Source organism: Neolamprologus multifasciatus, chromosome 18 (assembly GCF_963576455.1).
Source record: "Neolamprologus multifasciatus chromosome 18, fNeoMul1.2, whole genome shotgun sequence".
NCBI classification, from domain to species: domain Eukaryota; kingdom Metazoa; phylum Chordata; class Actinopteri; order Cichliformes; family Cichlidae; genus Neolamprologus; species Neolamprologus multifasciatus.
The window spans coordinates 11,006,736-11,028,512 of record NC_140456.1 but is presented as its reverse complement, the minus strand read 5'-3'; the positions used below and the strand labels follow the sequence as shown (position 1 = coordinate 11,028,512).

General features: G+C 38.8%; 1 protein-coding gene across 6 annotated transcripts in view; it reads right to left on the bottom strand.

Moving 5' to 3' along the window:
* piezo2b (piezo-type mechanosensitive ion channel component 2b) overlaps nt 1-21,777 on the bottom strand; it is a 92,493-nt gene that overhangs the window by 49,431 nt on the left and 21,285 nt on the right. For 5 of the 6 annotated variants that reach the window (XM_085140098.1, XM_085140102.1, XM_085140099.1 and 2 more), the window contains exons 5-13: nt 19,730-19,892; nt 17,914-18,181; nt 16,160-16,373; nt 11,348-11,522; nt 5,901-6,014; nt 5,188-5,223; nt 3,180-3,297; nt 2,012-2,181; nt 126-362 (exon numbers count right to left, since the gene is read on the bottom strand). In XM_085140098.1, coding sequence (XP_084996224.1) covers nt 126-362; nt 2,012-2,181; nt 3,180-3,297; nt 5,188-5,223; nt 5,901-6,014; nt 11,348-11,522; nt 16,160-16,373; nt 17,914-18,181; nt 19,730-19,892 — 1,495 coding nt within the window. The remainder of the gene's footprint in view (nt 1-125; nt 363-2,011; nt 2,182-3,179; nt 3,298-5,187; nt 5,224-5,900; nt 6,015-11,347; nt 11,523-16,159; nt 16,374-17,913; nt 18,182-19,729; nt 19,893-21,777) is intronic. The other variant, XM_085140100.1, reaches the window with a different exon arrangement.

The window sequence follows — 21,777 nt, the reverse complement described above, 5'->3', positions numbered from 1 at the left end:
TACATCTTAAATCCCTGCACATATTAAACCATATTACGTGGTCAAGATTGCAGGCTGTCAAGCTAAATGTCAGGTTTAGTGGCTTCACGGATGTTTAGTTGTTTGGCTAATGTGAACTCCCAAACCTTAGATGAAAGTGAGTGGAATGGGTTTTTCTTCTCAACAAAGAAGCCTTTGACTTTGCTGTAATCCATGTCCGGAAAAGTCCAAATGTACTGCAGAACTATCAGCAGGTTGCCGTAGGCCACCATGAAGGGAGACGACAGCATGGCGTAACGCCTCCGATCACGGACCATCCACAGCAGGCAGGACCAGATGAGGAAGACGAACGTCAGCCAGCTGACGTATGTGATGCTCCAAGCCTGGAGACAAACAAATCAGAGAGAAAAATTTACAACAAATGCTGCAGTCATGAATGACTAAAAAAGGCCAAATATGACCACTGCTCGGAAATAGTGCGTTGGCGCAGAAACCACACGCACAAACACACATATATACACAAACACAAAGGGAAGCAGATTTCCAGATGATCATCAAACCATTTTTCACTTCTGTCAGAATTAATACAACAATGATTCGTTACTTTGGCTTAATTTTATTTTTAAATATAAATCAGTTTCTACTATTCAGACCCGCAAAAATGACTGAGATCCAAACACAGATGACTAAAAATGTGTACGTTTGTTATAATGCATAACATGACAAAGTAATGAAGCAACAGCATCAATAACTTTTTTAATTTTCAATTTAATGCTCAAACATTTTGGTAAAAATGCAAAGATCTTGTCTATGGCCTCCCTAAAAGCTGAGATTTGCACTGGTGTATCAGCACGTGTCAAGTTTAGAATTACAGATTGTTAACTTACTGTTAAATAACAATAAAAACAGTAACATTTAAATTATTTAACAGGTATTTGAACAAATTTATTTGCTAAACTAACTGATTAGAATAAATAACGCAAATAAAAAAAAAAACAGTAATGGCAACAAAACAAAAAGTATGGTAACTATGCAATTTGAGACTGCTGATGTATTTAGAAGATGGTAATTATGATTTGTTATAAAAGCAGCATTTAGTCCTTTCAGCACTGATTTTTGAATAATTAATTTTTCATAGTGAAAAATACAATTCAATGATTTCAGGAATTCAGGATTCTGAAGGAATTTATTTACATAGAGATCAAAGACACAATCCTGAGGTGCTACGTCACAAATATTTATCTATAGGCGATATAACAGAAGTGCCAGTGTAATCGTTAGGCTAAAATTTGCAAATGTCATCGTGCAAAACACAGCCGTCCGCTTCTCAGTGCTCAGAGGCTCGGTGCGATGGACTGTCACATAGTGGTAACTTGCAGTGTGGTTAGACAAATCAATATTTCTGGTCTCTTTTAGTAAAATCAGGCTGTGCACTCCAGAGCAAAGGACAGATTGTTACCAGCAACGTTTGGAGTTGCGTCAGTGCCTTTGGGAACGGTAACTTGCAGTTCTGTGAAGGCGCCATTAGCTCTGACAAGTACGCTGATATTTTGGAGCAAAATATGCTGTCGTGACATGACAACAATTTAACAAACAGTAGCGCTACTTGTATTTCTGTAAAAGAAAAAAAAATTACTCCAGGAATGTCTAAACTGAGAACAGATGCTCATTTTTGGTTGCATTCTGCCACACATGCAACCATAGACGCTGCCCAGTAAAGCCACAGTTTCCTACTGCTAGCCAGCCAGTAGTTCCACTGGAGCAGAAAGAGGTTCAGTGCCTTGCTCAAGGGCATTGATGTTGATCGAGCAGGCAGGAATGTTTTGCAAACGACATTTTTCCACCAGGTTTGCGGATGTGGGCCTGTTGCTCTCTGGATATAAAGCTTGAATGTCAAATTAATCTGTTCATATAAACAGCAAGCGCATTTTAAGAGAGCAAGTAGGAACGACAAAGTAAGTAAGATGTATATTTTTAAAATTTCATTCATATTATTAAGCAAAACTAAGCACTGACTTTCAACATTACTCACCATCATGGCTATGAGAGCACCGATGTAGCTTTGTTTCATGATGAAGTGGAAGATTTTGACCATCGCACCGACTCCTTTTTTCTTTATTATATTCTCTTCACTCTCGGTCTCCTTCACAGATGACTCCTCCGGGGGCAAACACACTTCATACACACACTCTTCTTTCTTCTCTGTTTGGACAAACAAACAGCTCGTTACAACACTTCTACTGTGGAACTGTGTGGATCTATTATTGCACTTCCATAAAGTTGGGGGCAACTGTGAGAGTTTAACTTCACAAAGCACAGAAGACAGATTCTGACTTTCAATTCTTAGTTTGCAAAAAGCTCTAAACACCTCAGATTTTACACATTAAAGTAACTCGGCAGAAACACAAATAAGACTTTCCCTATCTTCCCTTTTCATGTTCCTTGAAAAGTTTTTTAAGACTTTACAAGTTCCTCAGTACATTAAACAGCCATATTCACAGGCTATTAAGTATCTCACCTCATAACTACTATATTAACTAAAATAAGTGAAGGAAACCTTTAAAACAATTCAGTGAACTCAGCTGCAAATAAGTGCAACATAAAACCAAAATGAAGGCGGGTGAAGTAGCAGATGTATTTAACACTTAATATGAAAGATAATTTACTTTATCTTGAAGCCATCTTTGCTGCTTTTATGTACTGTTAACTGTGCACATTTTAATTCACTGCATAACATGTATAGTCTATTTTAAAAGTTATGGTGGAAATACACCATATTTGGTAAAAACTTCATCAAAGGTACTTAATTACTTCCAATCACTTTATGATTATGACTATTTATTCCTCACACAGTTAACTTAAAAAACCTAACAAAGTTAATTTAATCAGAAAAAATATACTGTTACACTCTATATTTTATTTAGCCTTTGTAACTAAGCATATGAAACTTAATTAAACCCTTACAAACAAATGTGGAATTCAACCACCTTCCTGATTTCTCCTTTTCTATATCTTTGTCACACTGAAACGTTTCACATCATCAAACAAATTTAAATAAAACAAGTAAACACAAAATGCGGTTTTGAATAGAGGTGTTAATATCAAAATGACAATTTTGAATGTTTTACGTGGTAGCAGCACTATTTTACAGATTCACTGCAGACTAGAAATGCTCATAATAGAATGAATAAACAGCTCACCTGTGCCATCACTGGGCTGGTCCATTTTGTACTGAGGGGTTGAGTACAAGTCCCGACAGACTGGTCCATTCTCAGTCACGGCAAACTCAAAGGAGGTCCCGTTTGAAGTGGGCACAGCCTGCAGATCATTTTTAAATAAATAACAAATAAACTTCAGTAGATGCGGAACTTTTTTTTTTTGTTATGAGCTCACACAACAGTTTAGCATGCCTCACAAAGGCAAAGAGGAGTAACTAATGTTGTTTGATACTGGACACTGTTTTTTTCCACAGGAAACTTTAGCCATTTAGTTACCACACTTTGGCTTTGTTGGGCAATAGAGGCACGATTTCTACTTTTCACACTGCATGGTTTTTGAAGTCGATATAACCCCTTTTCTAAAAAAAAAAAAAAAAATGTAATGAAATCAAATCAAATTAAAATTACTTTGATCGAGGGCTTTCATATTTTTTCAATGGATGATTATCCTCATCAAAATATTTGAATAACATCCATATTATATTTGTATCTGTAGAATGTCAAATTTGATGTGATATACATTAAAATCCATTTATTTTTATTTGTTAAACTTTATTAACTCAATTTTTGTCAGCTATACATTGTTTAAATGAGCTGTTGCCGCACTAAAGTAGTTATTGAGAGAAAATAGAGCTGTGATAAACTAGAAAGTGTGCTGGTGGTGGATAGGTGACAGCATTCTCACATACATTGCGATGTCATTAGTTTGATCTCTACTCATTTGTAGTTTTTGAAATACAACGTGGGCTGTAGGCCTCCATTTTATTAAAATTAAAAAACAACCAAACAAAAAATTTCCATCCGACAATCACAGATCTGCCTGAAAAAAGGTTTCATGGGAAAGAAAAACTTCTTAAATAGAATTAGGCAAAAATTTCAGGTGCCTACTGTTAAGTTTAAAAGGCTATTATGTCCTCTGTATATGAGAAGCTAGAAACAAAACATCAGTCCTCTATCTGAAAAATTGTGGTTTCTACAGACAGGCCTGTAAATTCTTTAAAAAATAGCCAAATGCCCGTATGTACTTTGTGTAATAATTTCCCCTCATAATGCTAGCTGTAAGTGTTTCCTGTGCAAAAACAATGTCTAAAAAATCACTACCTAAAACAATGTGAGGCCTCAGCAGACTGACAATGCTGTAAGTTGAGAGTTTGGTGCAAAATGACCTTTCTGTGCTCCTGCAAACAATGTTTCTCTTGCTCAAATGTTGCACACAAAGACGTCATTTTTGTACTAAGACGTCTTCAACCTTGAACAGATTTAGACCAATACTGATACTAATATAACATAACAATCCATGCAACATAAAAGATTTGTTATTTATAATTGTTAATGCGCTCTGACTTTCAAAATTTAATTCATGTTCCACTGTTATAAATGCTGAAAGATTTGAAAACAGCTAATATTTGTTGATTGTATGGCCCGCTGATAAACTGGTCTGAACGTTGTCTTCTGAAGCCTTATAATGGCCAGTAGCAGGTATTTTTACACAAAGGGCTAAATATTTTCTTTCACACTTATACTGGAAGTCAATAAAGGAGATGTTTATTCAATGTTGATATGAACAGGAGGACAGTTCAAAGTGGAGGCAATAGTACCCTCAATCTAAAGTTTAACCAATGGGTGTTCAAGAGAGTCTAAAAATAAGAACCAAACCTTTAAATATCATCAATATTCATCAGATATAATTCCTGTGATTTTTGTATTGTAAAAGCTGTACAGGTACTCCCTCTTCCAACTTTTCCAGCTAAGAAATACTTGCACAGCTTTTCAACTGAGAAGATAAAGGTAGATCAGGTTAGCAACATGTGTATATATAATGTTTACTTAAGCCCTCGATTAACAGAACCAATCAGGATGTAAAAATTAAAGGAACCCCGTTCAATGAGGATGCAGTGTGAAAAGCACTTTGCAGCGATTTCCTTTCTTGCAGCCAGACTAAAAGGGGTGAAAATGCACAGATTTAAGACACATCCAGAACAACCCGCACCTCTGTTGTACTGATTCCATCCTGGGTGGAGAGGAGCTAAGAGGAGAAAAAGAGCATACAAGGCAAGGTGCGTTATCGATGAGTTGCTGAAGTCAAAGGCCTCCGTGTTCTTTATAGTGGTTGATAAGCAAGAACAAAGCCGAGTGCTGCTAATCTGTAAATCGAGACCATCACTCATCTGCGTCTGCACACCCTGAAAGCTTTTAAACCTCAGGAGGTCAACGGTGGAGACAGCGTACGGGCCTTGATGTAGGAACAAGGTCACAATAAGCGTGCGTGTGCGAGAGAGGCAAAGTGTCTTGGTCTGAAATCTTTCCAGGGATGAGTCGATTATCATGAAGATGAAGCAAATGGAAGTTTAAGGAAACAATCAACAGCTGCAGCTTGACGTTAGAGTTTAATAGAGTTGTTTTTATTGTTATTTGAAACTTTAATATTACTGATTTGTTCCATTCTGCTTTATTAAGACTGCCTGTTATTGTTGAATTGTAAAACTAAATCAAAGTGTTTCAGGACAACATTCAGTTCTGACAACGTTAAAAAGAAACAAGTGTTTTTTTTCTCGCTTACAAAGTTAAAAACATATTATTATTTTTTCTATGTTTCTGAACCTTTATCCGGTTTGTTTTAAAAGGACGGCATCGTAGAAAAATAATGATAATAATCAATACTTTGAGTGGCTTGTGTCTGCGTGTGTCTTAACCCTGACGTACGTTTTTCTCGTCTGTGCCCTGGCGTGATCCCCACCACAGCAGCCGCTTCCTGTTGGCTGAGATAAATGATTTGCCCAGCTCCTCCTCCTCGCACACATCATCGTCCTTGTCGTCCTGAAAAAACACAGATGGAGAGTTTCGTGTTTGATGTGAATCTTTCCGCTGCAACGGAGATGATACTCTCAAGAGTTATGGTTTCAATCTGCTTCTAGGAAACACTGTTTTACGGTCTGTGAGGGAAGAAACTGAGGAGGACTTGGATGAACCGAGTTAGCGTCCCTGACGAGAGTGTCACCGCAAAGTAAAAATGCACAAGAAGTTATTTAAAGAGGAGCTGTTAAGCTCATTTTCAGCACCTACCATGAACACTAAAGAAAAAAATCAATTGCATTTTTGTAATAAATAAATGAATCAATAATAAAGAAGGTAACACTATTGTACAGTCTATATTTTTTTGTCTGGACTTGATTTTGTCTTGCACTGCTGATTATTTCTCCACTCATCATTTACTGCATCACGAGGAAGCAGTACTGCGCGATGTTCATTTATATATTACCAGTTACTTTATTCAGTTAGTTTGCAGTATTCAAATTTAAGGAGCTACATTTTGTTATTGAAACATTTTAAATTGTTATATTTATGTAATAACATTCATTCTTGCACTTGACTTCTTAATTCTGCAAATGTTTCATGCATTTCTTTCTATTATCTCTCTGTAGGTGTTGATGCACTGGGGTTTTGTAAGCAGGTCTAGACAGTGAGATCCAAGTTTATTAAGACTGCCTGGTAAAATAAGGGACTTAATTGTCTGTGCAGATTCTCAGTCATCCAGGTTTGCCTTAAATGACGGAAAAAAGGCAACTGCACTTTTTAAATTGTTTTTGAAGCGTTTTAATCTTATCCAAAAGGACTCATTAGTTCTAAAGCAAAAAGAAAAAAGGCACTGACAGAGTCTTAGGTAAGATATCTTACTAGGCTAGGAGGGCTGTCCCCTCTGGAGGTGGTCCTAAAGGTCCTTAGCCCACTACTGATCAGGCGAGTCGTCACGTGACTTTGTGTTTATGGTGTTGGACTTCTGTTTAAGTTTTTTTATGTAGCAGATATTTACTGGCTGGCTTCTTTATGATAATATTCCCAGTCTTAGTTTTTTCTACCTTTGAAATGTAGTTTTTGTTTGTAGTTAGGATCATAGATTATATTTAATTCCTTGAGTGTCAGTTTATCCCTGTCATGTTAATCCCTTATTTTGGTAGCCACTTTTCTTTCTTTGCTTCTTCTTACCTTAACTGGTTTTACATGTGTCTAGTTTTCAAGGTGTCTCTAATTTCTCATTACCTCTTTTGTGTATTTAATCATGTTCTTTTTCTGTTTACTTCCTCCTTGTGTGTTTTTGCTTATTGTCCTGTGTGCTTTTGGCTTTAGCTGTTTGAATTTTGACACTATTTGCTTTTGACCTTAATAAATGGCTTGTTTTGTTATTTTTTAAGTTTATAAGTCTTGCATCTGGGTCCTTTCCTGCTCCCTGGAACAAGCTGTTTAGCATTTTAACACAACTTTCTTCTGATTGGCTGCCCCTCAGAAAACAATGTGTATTGAACTTTGTGTCTGACATCATACAGATCTTAAAGTGTGAAACCTTACAAATTCATCTGAAGCAGATTCCTTATGTCTCACTTCTTTGGATCATTACTCTGCTTTCAGAATTTGATGAACTGCTGCTGAATAAACACAGATGACAAACTATAAATCAACCTGTAAAGTGATTTATAATCCGCCTTATTTTTCTGGCAAACATGAAGTCCATCATAATCTGGCATCTCCACCATCGAACAAACCTGTCCGCTGCTGATTTAAGCCACAATCATTTTTTTATTATCTAAAGTGTAAGAGTGGGTGAAAACACACAGACCCACGCACGCGTACACGTAAACACACACACACAAACCGCTCTATGAAGTGATCAATAATGCATACAGCCCCACCAGTTTACAGGCTGGTATTGATCTCTCTATAAAAACACTAATCTATAACTCCATTACAGGACAACGGAGCTGAGCTCGAGCTCTGAGGTTAAGGAAGGCAGGTTGAATTCAGGAGGGGCGGTCTTCTTGAATATGATTGCACAACATTTCACTCAGGACTTTAGTTTCAACTCAGTGGTGGGAGCAGAGCAAAAATACAGTCCGGGTCAGTTCACCAAAACTGTTAAAATAAAATACTCTGTCAGTGAAGTGTGGGTTTTTCCTTCCTTCCTTTTTTCCTTCCATATCTGTGATTCGTCTCTCCACTAGTACAGTGGCAGTGAAACTCACAACGCAGTGAGTGCTGGGTGCATTTGATACTTTTGTGTTTTAAAGAGCTGCTTATTGTGGCCAGATGTTAGAAACAAAATTGTAAAATATTATTAGCAATAAAAACCCAAAGCAATCATTTAAAATATACAAAATAATTTCACAGAGGTGAGGAATAAACTTGATAAAGAGAAAAAGTGTGAAATTACAGACTCTATAGAAAAGATTTTAACACAGATCTTTCATTCATTCAACATTTTTGGAGCAGTGGATTCTGTTATTATGTAAGAGCTACATTTTTCTCTCGTACAGAGCTCAAAACAGGAACGTAGCGCCGAAACCGGTCCTCCCTTTATGCTTTGTCAAAATTAGACCAGCAGTGTCTCAGATAACACCTAAGCTGTGTACAGATTCCACCAGTGATCGATCGCCCTGAAATCTTCCATCAGCACGGTTTCTCTGATCACAAGGCCACCTGGTTGCCCATTTAATTCAATCTGGATCTATTTCAGTTCACTGTCTGGAATTTACTGTGGAGCTGTCATGGAGGCTGTGTGTACTGCATTCAAACCGTGTCTCTGACACCCACCCAGTTTTTGCATCTGCTTTTAATCCAGAATCCACACTTTCCAAAGGAGGAGCTAATTTAAATTGGGCAGCATAAATATGCACATGCTGTTTGTCCACCAAGGTTTCTTCTCTACACTGTTATTGTTCAGTTAGATATAATTTATTCGGTCTAACTTTGTGGTAATAGTCACAGATTTTTGAGTTTGTGTGAAGTTGCTAGAAGTCAAGAATTGTATGAACTGAGTTGACTACAAGCTTTGCTTGATATTGGATTGATTGGATAGAGTGAAATCAGGCAGTCATAGCTAAATGTCATCAGGTGTTTTTAAAAAAGTAACTTTTCTATTGAAAAGCTGGTCTCTGTAACCCAGTGTATTTGTCATGATTCGGCTGTGTGGCAGGCAGGAAGTGGACCCAAACGCAAGCTCACAGAGGCAGGAATGAACTCAAAACACAGCTTTATTGCTGGAGGGAAACGGCGAAACAAACTGATAAGAAACTACACTGGGAAGCAATACACTAGCACACAGAGAAACACACGGCCATGAATGAGGGAGAATGCGACACTGCACAGAGGGAGACGCGGACATAAATACGCAGCGGTTTAACGAGGGAGGTGGGAGCACACGGGAGCAACACAACATGACGCATTCTGACGGGAGACTGTCAAAGTAAAACAGGAAGTACACAGAGGCGCAGACAGGAGGAGAGAGGGAGCACGGGGAAAGCACAGACATAACGGGCTGGGGAAAACATGGAATAAAACACGAGGGGAAACGAGGGCTCACAGATGCACAGAGGGACACACAGGGAGTAAAAGTCACAAGGGGAAGTCAAATAAGGAACAAAATACAAAAATACATGAAACTAAGAATGCTGGGCCAACATGGCCCAGGATCATGACAGTATTTCACTCAAAAGCAGTCAAATCTGAGAAAAGTTCATTGCTGAATCCCTCAGAACCAAATCTTTTGCAAATTAACCTAATCCATGCAACATTATACTTAATAACTGTCACCGGCTTTCAAACTGGGGTGGTTGGAAATTGGGTTCTTTTTATGTTTTTTTTTATAGTTTATCCCTCATAACTTCAAACACAGGAAGTAGTCAGTCGAAATTGTCAGGGAGCTTGAAAAACACATTTACGCTCTGATAAAGTAAAAAAAAACAAAAAACAATTTAAAGTGTCACAATGTAAAGCCAAAATGCATAATTTTTCTTTTGTCAAAAATGAGAAATTAAAAACAAATTTTCTTGTAGAACCAAATTTGTGTTCTAGTTGTTGAAATGGCCTTGTGAGCTAGTAGGGGAAAATGAAAAAGTAATTTTAAAAAAATTGTGATTTCCAGACACAGAGGTAACAGAAGAAAGAACCCACAGTGCCCCTTTAACATTAAGGAAAGTTCCTGTTCAAGTTTTAACACTGACCCTCCCATATCCCATGTGTATTTGTGTATAGTGGTAATGTGATGATACAATTCTTGAAAAAGTCATTTTTGGCTGCAGATGTCTTTTATTTGATTAGTACAGAAATCTCATCTAACTTTCATGTACTGTGATTGTTATTTCACATAAAATCACACTGATGATGGCTTTTTGGTGAAATAATGATTTTTTTCCCCCCTTTTCGATATCAGTCGATATTGTCCACCGGTTTAATTCAAGTATTGCAGAGCAACAGCAACAAACTGACCCAAATTAGCAGGTCAAAAGTGAGCATACCAAAACAGGGAGTGAGTCATCTATTAACCAAAAAAATCTCAGTATGAGGATCTCTTTGACACACGTGTCTCCTTAAACCCAGATCAATGAGATGTAGCCGAAAGAAATCGATCTGCAGGTAGTAGGATTTGATGTAGGGTTTACTCAGAGAGGGGCAGCTTTATCACAAACACCCTGCCATATAAACCTAAAATCTGTTTATTATTGATCGCCAAATTCTGCCCCAAACATGTGCTAATGAAGTTACTGTTACTGTACAAGTGAGTAAACGCACAGGTAGCTCATATTGTTCTGCAAAGCTAAGATTCAAAACTGAACATCTGTCCGAGTTCCATTAAAAGCTGTTTGAAATATTTATTTAACAGATCCAACGCTACAGAAACAGGAAAAGGATCAAACTCTGTGAAAGCTGAATTGTGATGTTGCAGAGTTCTGTGTGTGCACAGTCTTGAGAAAAGACATGCAGCAGCTTCTATGTTCCCTGAAAGTTTTTTTCATGGATGAATCTCTGTATATGAACGTGACTAAAACCTAAACTCAGCTCTGTCTGTAACAGCAGATATGCTGTCTTGGAGATTTGGATTATTATATTAAACTCATACAAATGTACATGTCATACAGGCAGTGTGATTTAGTAAATCCTGCAGTACAGTTTCAAGAACAGAAGACTGATGGAGACTGTTACTAAATCTGACCCATAACATCTAAATTTAGCCAGATCATAAATACAATTGTGGAGCTGCTTTCAAATCAAAAACACCCGATATAAATGAAAATCAATAAATTATTGATGTGCTTTACAAAACATGTCACAACGTTTTGACTAAAAAAAAAAAGGCGTGTGTGCGCTCTTTCTGTCCTCACCATCAGCTGGTCGATGGGCTCCTGCAGCCAGAGGCGGATGAGAGTAGCCAGGGTGTAATAGAGGATCAGCAGCATGATGGGACTGACAAAGTGGTACCACTTACGCCGCGGGTGCACAGTGAGCTTCCACGTGCAGGAGCAGTTGCTCTGGACAATGGGGGAGATGCCAAACACACTGAGAAGAGACAGAAAGGTTTATGAGGATGGAAAAAAAGGTTTTTAAGCAGTAAAAACAGCAGACAAATAAGATTTTATAACGCTTTTTTGTCTCCTAATGTTTTACTTTGTAAATTTCTTTAGTTTATACATGAAAAGAAACATTTTACTAAACAAATTTAAATCAAACAGAGTTTACTGGCTTCCTTTAGTCGTATCCTGGAGAGTAAATCTTCTGATGACTGCACAGAACACATGAGAGAGACTATGTAACTCATCTGGCTTCACCTGGAGATTTCCCGCAAGGTGTGGGAACGTGTTGCTGGGGAGACGGATGTCTGGACTGTTTTGCTCAGATGCTCCGAGTAAATCCAGTTCAGTTCAGTGTTGAGAGTTTAATGATTTAAAGGAACAGTATTTAGGGTAGATCTAGATGGAGGTTTGGTAATTATGGAGAATGGCAGTACAGAAAAAGAATTAAAATAAATGGTGCCATGTGATCGCAGCAGAGCATTTCGCTCTGTGCAGGCTTACTTATGGCAGGGCCTTCATCTACTGTCTGACTACTGTCAAAACTGCTCTCAGTTTGAGTCAGGGAGACAGATGCAAGCTAAAAACTTGAAAGATTGTTTTTAGAGCTGGATCAGTTGACCCTGAAACAGCCCTTAGTTATGCTGCCATAGACTGAGGCTGCTGGGGGACTTGTAAAATGATGCACTGAGCTCTTCTCCTCTATGCTCTCTTTCTCTCTGTGACTCTCAGTGCATTTATTTCCCTCTACTGCTTGTTATTAACCTGCATCCAAGCTCTCCCATAGGTAGTGATTTATCCTGTTTGTTGATCATCCTGATCCTGTTCATCACCTTTTCTGTCATCTGTTTCCCCTCAACCCCCAACTTGCTGCGGCAGAGGGCTCCCTTCCTGAGCCTGTTGCTGCCTGTTGTTTTTTCTCTCCTCACAGTCACTTTAAGTTGCTCACAGGGGATTTCTGGATTGTTGGAGTTTCTATAACACTGCAAGTTATTTATGGTTTATGCAATTTTTGTTTGTGATTTGACACTACATAAACAATGATGATCAAACTAGCTTATGATGATCTCACGGAGGGCAAATATTGCTCCTCACTTCAAGTATACAGGTTTTGCTATGAGCACGGAAGCCAAACGCACACGCTGTCCAAACGTTTTGATGAAAATCTGCCAATCAGAAGAAAGTGGGATTAAGGGAGAGGAGTTAAAGCAGTTTGTTTCTGACAGTGGATGAAGTGGCCACTGTATCATCATCATAAATCCACTTTAATAAAACCAGTGTTACAGTTTCTTCCAGTCGACTTCTGTAATGAACTTTAAAAACCTAAATATACTTTCTGATTTTGGTAGCAACTCTCTTCTAGTGGTCATTTTGGCAAGAAGCTCTCTAACCCTGGATTCTGTACAATGCAGCCAGGCTAAAAATGTGTTCATAAAACAAAGGATGTCATATGTTTCACTCCTTTTCCTTCTGAGCAGAATAAAGGTCATCTACTCAGGAACTGCACTGACGTATTCCAGTGACAAACACTCAGATTTAGAAGCCTCCAGAGTCTTGTCTTTCATGCCATGTCGAGGAGCGAACGACCCCCAGAACCCGGCACATTTCCTGAACAGTTTCTTGTTACAGCTGGGGAAGGCCGGTTAGTCACATGACAGGGGACTTCCACTTTAAGGCGGTGAGGCAGGAAGTGAAGTGGAAGCCAGGACTCTCAACAGTCTCACTCAGCACCAGGTCCACAGCAAGGCCGAGTCATTGTCAGCAGGGACAATTAGGACAGGCACCGAGGTGGCCTATTGTCAAATCGAGGCTACACGTATATATGGGCCAATAGTTTCCCTCTGACGACCTGAAGTGCGAACTAAACAGGCCAGAGCAGAGGAGATCATGCCTCAGTTTTTACAGACAGAAATACTTCAGTGATGTGGAAAGTCAACATGAACGTGTGAGTAGACGGCAAATGATGAAACAGACAGTCTGTTTGTGAAATAAGAATCGGAACAGTGACAACCTTTCCAAATGCTGGCACTCAGACAGACAAATTAGGGCCTTCTTTATTTCCGAAATGAGAAGACCACAGTTTGGGAACCCTCCCCCCATAAAACACTAACTAAATATAAAATAGGGGATTTAAAAAGTAAAGAGTGCTTTTTTTATGCTTTGTACACAGGGCATCGAGTTCTCAACAGTTTTATGCCAATCACCCTTAAAATGTGTGTCTAATTTTGGCCTTCACAACTTTACTTCCTCAGTGACGCGTTAACGGCAGTGATTCTTTTCCTTTTATGTCTCATTTAAAAGATTTCTGGAGGCGAGAGCCTACACTCACCTTTGAGTATTTTACTTTCCAATATCCGTCATTTAATTAAGTATTTCAGGGGACCAATAACAACAATTATTCCCTTAAATTTAAGGATTTTTAGAAAACCTAAGAAGTAAAGGTAAACTAAAGCATACTAGAGTGATGTGATGACTCCTCAAATTTATCACACACTCAGACTGCGTGGTCACTAAAGCTGGACGATTTAAAGAGATTACCATGTGTAGATGGTGTGAGGGTGAGCGGTTCATTCATTCTAATGACTTTGTTTCCTAATAAAAAACCTGTCAGTGGGACACTGTAATTGCTTCCTTATCTGCCATTTGAGGCCAGAGCGGGACGGAGAGGACACGGGCTTTATCAAGGCAGTTTCAGCTATACATAGCTGTAACAGCAGCACAGCTTTCAAATGAGAAAGTCTGAGATCAATAAAACACTGCAACACCAAGGGCACTGAGATATCAGCTACACAGAGACAGCTGCAGTGCTACTGGTGAGATCTGGAAGACACCGCATCATTACTATAAGTTAAAGGACCTGCTGTGCAGCAGTGGGCGTACATCAACTTTAGAGAGCTTTTCTACTTTACATTCAAAGCCATTTTTTAATTGATCTTTCTGAGTTACTAGTGAATTTAAGCATCATATTTGCATTTTTTTTGTTTTAGTTTAGTGTGATAAATTACCTTTACTGTGGCTGCTGGACTTTTTTTAATCTTTAATACAAAATTAATGTTGGACTTAATTTTCTAATCATCATTCATCAAAATTAAACCATAGATTAGTTTGAAATATTTCTCTTCATGTGTATTAAATAAGAAAGCTTTTAAATCAAACTGTAAAATCATTCACTTTTTGTTGATATTCTAGTTTTTTTTGAGCTGCACTACTCCACTAAAATGACATTGGCATCCATTCATCCACCCTCGCTTCTCAAGGTCCAGTTAGCATTCTAAGGAGTAGTCACCTCCTCCAGCTCTTCTGAGAGGATGTTGGTGTATTTCAAAGCCATCTGAGAAAGATTATCTCTCCCACATGTCCCGGATCTGCCCAGGGGCCTCCTCCCGGTTGTACATGTCCAAAACATCTCACTGAGGAGGTATCCAGGATGCATCCTAATCAGATGGCTCAACCATCTCAGATTGATTGGTTCAGCATCTGCACCGGTTCATCTGTCAATCTTTCTTTCTCCATTCTTCCCCAACTCATGAACAAGATCCAGAGATACTTAAACTCCTCCACTGTGAGCCTAACTTCACCCCCAACTCCAATGTCCGTGATAAGTGAACAAAAGCAGGGAATGTCCTCGTTAGCCAAATTAAACAATTAAAATCAGATGACATGATTAACACCAGAGAAGAAAACAAAGTCAAATTAATAACAAAAGTCAATAGAGGACATGTTTAGAGAGAATTATAGCAGATATTTTAAAAGTGTACATTTGTTATTAAATAAACAGCATCATTCTCATCCCAAGCTGTCAGAATAGAAACAATGAGCTGACAGACTGCCTGCTACGAAGTCAGCTCACTGAACAACTGTGACTAACATATATTGGCAAGACGTTCAACAGTGTGGCTTTAGTCCAACCACAGCGCTTCACCGCAGCAGCCACAGACAGCTGATTGCCTCCTTTTTCATGCATAATAAAACAGCACTGGTCGTAGTGAAGAGTTTAAAAGCTCTGCATTTGACACTGATGTGCTATGAGTAGGAGTCTGATGAATCTACCCTCCAGCTAAGTTTTTCTTTTCATTGCTTTCTAGGTTGTAACAACAGTAAATATTTGTTGTTTAAACAAACTTGCCTCGGGCGCAATAAATCTCGTTGAGTCGAGGGAGCTCTGGCTCCTGAGCCCTGTCAACACGTCATTTATATTCACATGATAAAAGAGCGTTAGTATCAGATTGTGATGTTTAACTACCGAAATACATTTCAGCAATTCCTCAAAATGACAGGAGAGAGACAAATTGTAATGCCACAGCTTGACTTTCACTGTGTGTTGTTGGGACAACAGTTTGTGTTTGTTCCTGAGTTGGTTTCCTTTCCTTTTGTGTGCCGAGTGAAAGTCAAGTGCACCGACCAAGTTTTTAAAGCCTGTTGGTTTTTGTTGATTTTTTGAGAATGACAAATACAAACAACATAGAGTTAGCATATTATTTGTAATGATTAGTGATCTGTTTTGCCCAACAGAGTTAAATTGTGGAAAATAATAAAACAATAATAATATAAAGTCTTGTTTGTCTGATGTAAAGCCAAAAATTTAAAGCTGTATAATGTCTGAATTCTGAGCTCCACATTTCTGACCTGATGTAGCCGTCATTGGTCAAGACGGACTCCTGAAAGAACTGGAACTGGTAGAGGTAGAGGACGATCAGATGTCCGGCGCTGAAGATGGCCATCAGAACACACATGCAGCTGAACATCAGCGTGCTCAAGGTCCGGCGCAGGGACCACCAGGTGCACAGGAAGAGGAAGGTGAAGAAGTAAACAGCTGAGGTCAACGAGGGCAGCATGATTCCTGCAAACATAAAACCAGTGAAAACCAGTCAGACATCTGCCAGAGTGGTATATAAATACAAGCCTTTTCTTAACCCACATGGAGCCTCAGATTGTGTTCCCGTAATTTTATAATGTTTTAATATGTTGAATGTGGCAAAACTTTCACATCGTTAATGCTGTTAAATAATGACTGAGAAATAATTCCAAATATGGTTTAACATAGTTATTCATGCAGTTTTACATCTTGGCCGTCAAACTACAGTTCAAATACACTTTATATTATATACTGTCACCAGATAAATCTGAATAGCGATAAAGTGCAGTGTAGTGGCTAGCATTGCTGGCAAGAAGGTTCTTGGTTTGAACCTCAGCTGCGGCCTTTGTGTGTGGAGTTTGGATATTCTCCCTGTACACGTGTGGGCTTCCTGCTACTTCCTCTCACAGTCCAGAGACATGTATGTCAGGTTAACTAGTGATTTTAAATTAGGCATGACTGAGCAGTAGTTACAGTGGTCTGGAGTCGCAATATTTTTTTTATATGAGAATTAATGAATCATTTATTCAGTGTTTTCTTTTCTCTAAAGTCTTGAATGAAGGTGAGGGGTTTTGCTGCCTTGTTTTTGCAGGGATTATGAGATTTTAAATCTAAATTCCTCTAAATTGAAGCGACTTGAGGTGACTTTTGTTGTGATTTGGCGCTATATAAATAAAATTGAATTGAATTGAATTGAAATTCCTTGCATCACACTTGTTTTCATTATCACAACGTCATAGCTATGTAGTTACTGTTTTGAAAACACTTTATTCAAGGTGAGTTCAACAACACGTGGGAAACTGTGGAAAAACTGGTTTTATGAGCACCGGTCTGAAATTAAAGCCAGCAGACTCACGCTAAATACACGTTGCTAATAGGATGACTGGAAGGAGGCCATTTCTTTCTTTCTTTCTTTCTTTCTTTCTTTCTTTCTTTCTTTCTTTCTTTCTCATTAAGATATTTTTCAGCACCTACCCCTCATACTTCAACAGAATAAAAAAAATTATAAATCATCACTGAAAATCTGTTTTCAGTATATTAGGACAGATTAAGAACCCACTCCCCCTTTCCTGGCAATCCTCAATCACTGTAAACATAACTACTTAAGATTAAATCAGCGTATATGCGCTGGGAGCTAATTATAGAAAAAAATTGACTCCCTCTCATATATCTCATACATTTTTCTTCAAAGCTTGGGAACTGCATCTCCTCCACAAAAAAAGACTGGTGTTTACAGTCAAAATCATTACAAACATCAGACTAATCCCCCCATTTAAATGTCTATAAAGCAGCCCTGATTAAAAGCCACCGAGACAAGTTTAAACGGAAAAATGTTTTAAACTCAAAAGTGTTCAAAAAACCCGGCTGCTCTTAGCTGGAGGAGCAAAAACTGGTGGAATTGTAAAGCAAACATCATTCAAGTGAATGTAAGGGGCCCAACTTGAACACATAAGCAAACAGACTGTATGTTTCATGATAATCTGAAACTATTTATTTGCCCCACAAACAGAAAAGATTTCCTCACCTGTTATGCACAACAAGATGGTGATCACCACTTTTCCTGCAGTGGTTATCAAATTCCCGATGATCTCCTTCACTTTGGAAGCAACTTCTGCCACCATCCGCAGAATCTTCATCTTTGTGCTCTCTTTTGCTTCCTCTTCCTCCTCCTCTTCCTCCTCCTCTTCATCCTCCAGCACATCATCTTCCTCGTCCTCCTCAGCCTCGTACCCTGCTTCATAGTCTTCCTCCAACAGGATGTTGTCCTCCAGGCTTAGCTTCTCGTCTTCCTCCTTGGGAGGCGATAACAGCGACACATTTAAGGTGCACATACGGGTGCAGCTCGGAGGTCAGAGCTCTCCATGGTGCTGAACACTATTTCTTACAGGTAACCTCTACTAATACTAAAAAAGTAAAGTGTGTCACGTGTGTTCCTGCGAGGGTCTTTCAGCAAGGTTAGCATGTAACACAACACATCAGAGCATATATGTGGCCTGTGTAGCTGCTTGAAAGCCTTAGCAGATGTTTTCCTCTGGAACTACATGTTGGCTTGACATCTAATCCAGTCAGCTCTTCCTTGGCTGCTGAATCTAAGCAATTATGTGTCCCTGACTTCCCTAAGACTCTGTAAAAGAGAAACATCATAGCAAGCAGGCCACTCACTTCAACACATAAAGTGCTAGGCAAAGAAAGAAGCAGGCGGAAAATCCTGTTATAACAGAACGCAATACAGGCGCTCTAGATTAATTCTGGTGTTTCTCAGTAATAAAGCGGCCATGTGCCAACCAGAGCAGCACAGTGGAAGTGAAAGTGAATGTGGATTTAATTAACACAAGTCATAAAGAGAAGGGAGGACTTGCCAGAAAACGAGGGATGTTGTCCAAGTCACCAACGCTCACGGGGAAGTTTACTTGAGTTGCTTGCTGCTTACAGCTTATAGAGCTCAGGTTAGGACTTGAAGAGCCCTATACAAGAGGCTATTTTAGCGCCTTCAAGGAACTATCATTTTAATTTGGTGCCACATAAATAAAACTGAACTGAAGTGATTGTTTGTAACAAGGTGAATTTAGTTTAGACGGTCATTAAAAGCACAAATATTTTATTATTATTTTGTTTTAAATGTGGTTCTTTTTTTAAGGTCTAGAAAAGATGCAGCTCTCTTCAGCAGCTATGTTTCTCAACATAAATGTCAGGTCACTGTGAATTTGAGATTTGCTCTCTGTATGAGTTGGAGGTCCGTGGTGAAATCACAAATGCGGTTTTCAGAGAGGGGATGCCAGTAGCTGTGCAATTTAAACAAGCTCAGGTTTTTGTATTTATAATGAACAGATTTGTGAACTTTTTAGTCTCCTTTCATATACTTATAGGAATAATTTTGACAGCGTACAATGAACAACTTTTTCTTTCCTCAGCGCTGAAGTCTGTAATCAGTTTGTGTGAAATTGTTTACATAGGAGTTCACAGCCAACTGAAAGTTCCTCCGACTAGACTGAGACATTATTCTCTTCAAGACACTTTTATTCTTTGTTTTAGGCACAGAAATCTGCTTGTACTCAGCTTCCTAAATAATTTATTGTTTTTTTATGAAATCCACACTTTAGCCCACACCTCCCTTTACTTTCTATTTCAAACATTTAGTATTTATTTAGTAGACTGCTCTCCATTCCTTTCTCTTTCTTGATTCCCGTGCTGCGTGAAACCGACCAATACTTTGTTTTTCCACCCACCGTGAATATCTTAATTGTGTGGAGTTTTCATGGAGTAAGAACAACAACAAAATTAAAAGAACTTTTCAAACCATCCACACAGACGGACTTCATTTCAGCTCAAATGAAACCTACCTGTTCCTCTGATTGGAAGTCTTCATTGTACTGTGCCATGTCCTCAGGCGGCCTCTTCTGGACCAGACTGCGACACAGCAGCCAGATGCCCAAGCCGACCATAAACATGCCGATATCGGGGATGAACACTCGGATGCCATTCCCCGCATCTGCACCTCTCACGCTGGGGACAAACAGACAAAAGATGGGACACAGACGCTGACAGAAAGCAGACGCTCGGTTCCTTAAAGTGCAGATGAATCCCAAAAATCGTGATTTGGAGCAATCTTGCAGGCCAATAACACATAAAGGATGGAAATTGGGACAAGACAAAACAGGCTTAACTGCCCGTGGACAATGAGGTCTAAATCCAGGGACTCCTGGTTGCTTGTTTAGTTTACTTTGGCCCATAAACAGGTGCTGCCCTGTGTTTGAACCTGGCTGAGTTCCTCGTCACATGTCCCTCTGTATCTCTGACTTTTTAAAACTAAAATAAAGAAAAGTTATTAATTTATTCTAATCCGTTTCAGGCAGACGGGAGCTGCACTGAGAATCACGAGAACAGGTATTACTGAAGCAAAACACCACCTGTTCACATGAACGCATGGGAATCTGTATTTTTCCCTTACTCAACTGTTCTTTTAATATGTGTTGTGCTCAGATTTTATATGCAGTACCACCCTCTTTAATGAAATCAGGCTTTAAACGTATTGCTGTTAACGAGTTAAATTCCATTCAAACAAAAAGGCCATGAGAGAGCGAGAGCGTTATTTTCTGTTTTTAACTAAACTGTGAAAAACATGTTTACTTCCCTAAAAACTGCATCCTTTGTTCGTACGGAGGCAGCTGGCGTAATTAGCCCTATTTCTTTTCTCTTTCATCTGCATGGAGTAAGAAAAGTAAGGACTTTAAAAAAGGGATCATTTTGAGATGTTTGTACATCTGTCTGAATTCTCTTGACAACACTTAATAAACAAATCATATTTACATGAAGACAGCTCGGGGTTTTTTATTACTGATATATTAAAACATGACGCTGTTTAAACTTGTAGTTATAGCACCGTGAACAAACACCGCCTTTGCAACATTTGTTATTTGATTAGTCCGCTCACGTCTAATTAAATACAAAAAGGTTTGTTCAAACAGGAAGCTAAACACTGGTGGCGGACAGTTGCCATGACTGCTGCAGTAATCTCAGACTTCAAATAATCCAGAGAGATGCATTTAAGCTGCGCGAGGACGCATTTTATGAGGTGTCATGATTGCATGTTCTATTAAATCAAATAAAAATTGTCCCTGAAATGGCTAACAGGTTTCAAAAGCTTTAAAACTCTCTTTTATCATCCAAACCAATTTCTATTTTGGTTTTACAGCAATAGCGCTCCATCCTGTGTTTGGCCACTAAAGTGTTTTCTTTACATTTCATGCTGGGCTCCAAGAGTAATTAAACAGTTTACAATAAACACACCATACTGGTGATCCTGCGGCTCAGGCTGCAGAGAAAAAGCAGACCAAATACTTGTGATTTGAAAAAAAAAGAGAAAAAAACAGCCAGTGTCATTCTGGATTCTGGTCTTGAGCTTATATAAAGCTTATAAAAGTTAACAAGTTGAAACCAGAGTGCTAATCATCTTGATGGAAAAACGCACACACCGATAAATAGATGCCCCTCTGGCTTCTGTTGTGGAGTTTAATCTGCTCAAGGACGCCTGTTTCCATTTGCTTCATTGTTGTGAAGCTTCGCGCATCCTCACACGGATGAAAGAGATGGAAACCATCAGAGCCAAACGGGGCTGAGCCAGTAACTTCAGTGACTCCCACTTTTCCCATAGTTATCGTATGAGGGAATCACAAAAACATCAGTAGTGTTCGGACCTGTCCTCACTGGTCCAAGCTACAGCTGGAATTAGTCACGCCACCTCAGTGAAAAACTTTAAATATAGACCAAATAAAATATGCCCTGTATGTAAATATTTGGTATTTATGAAGGATCTGCAAAGGTCAGAGTAAACTGAACACTCAGCATGACTGAAAAAGTCACACAACAGCTGTGAATCGTTTTCAGGCTT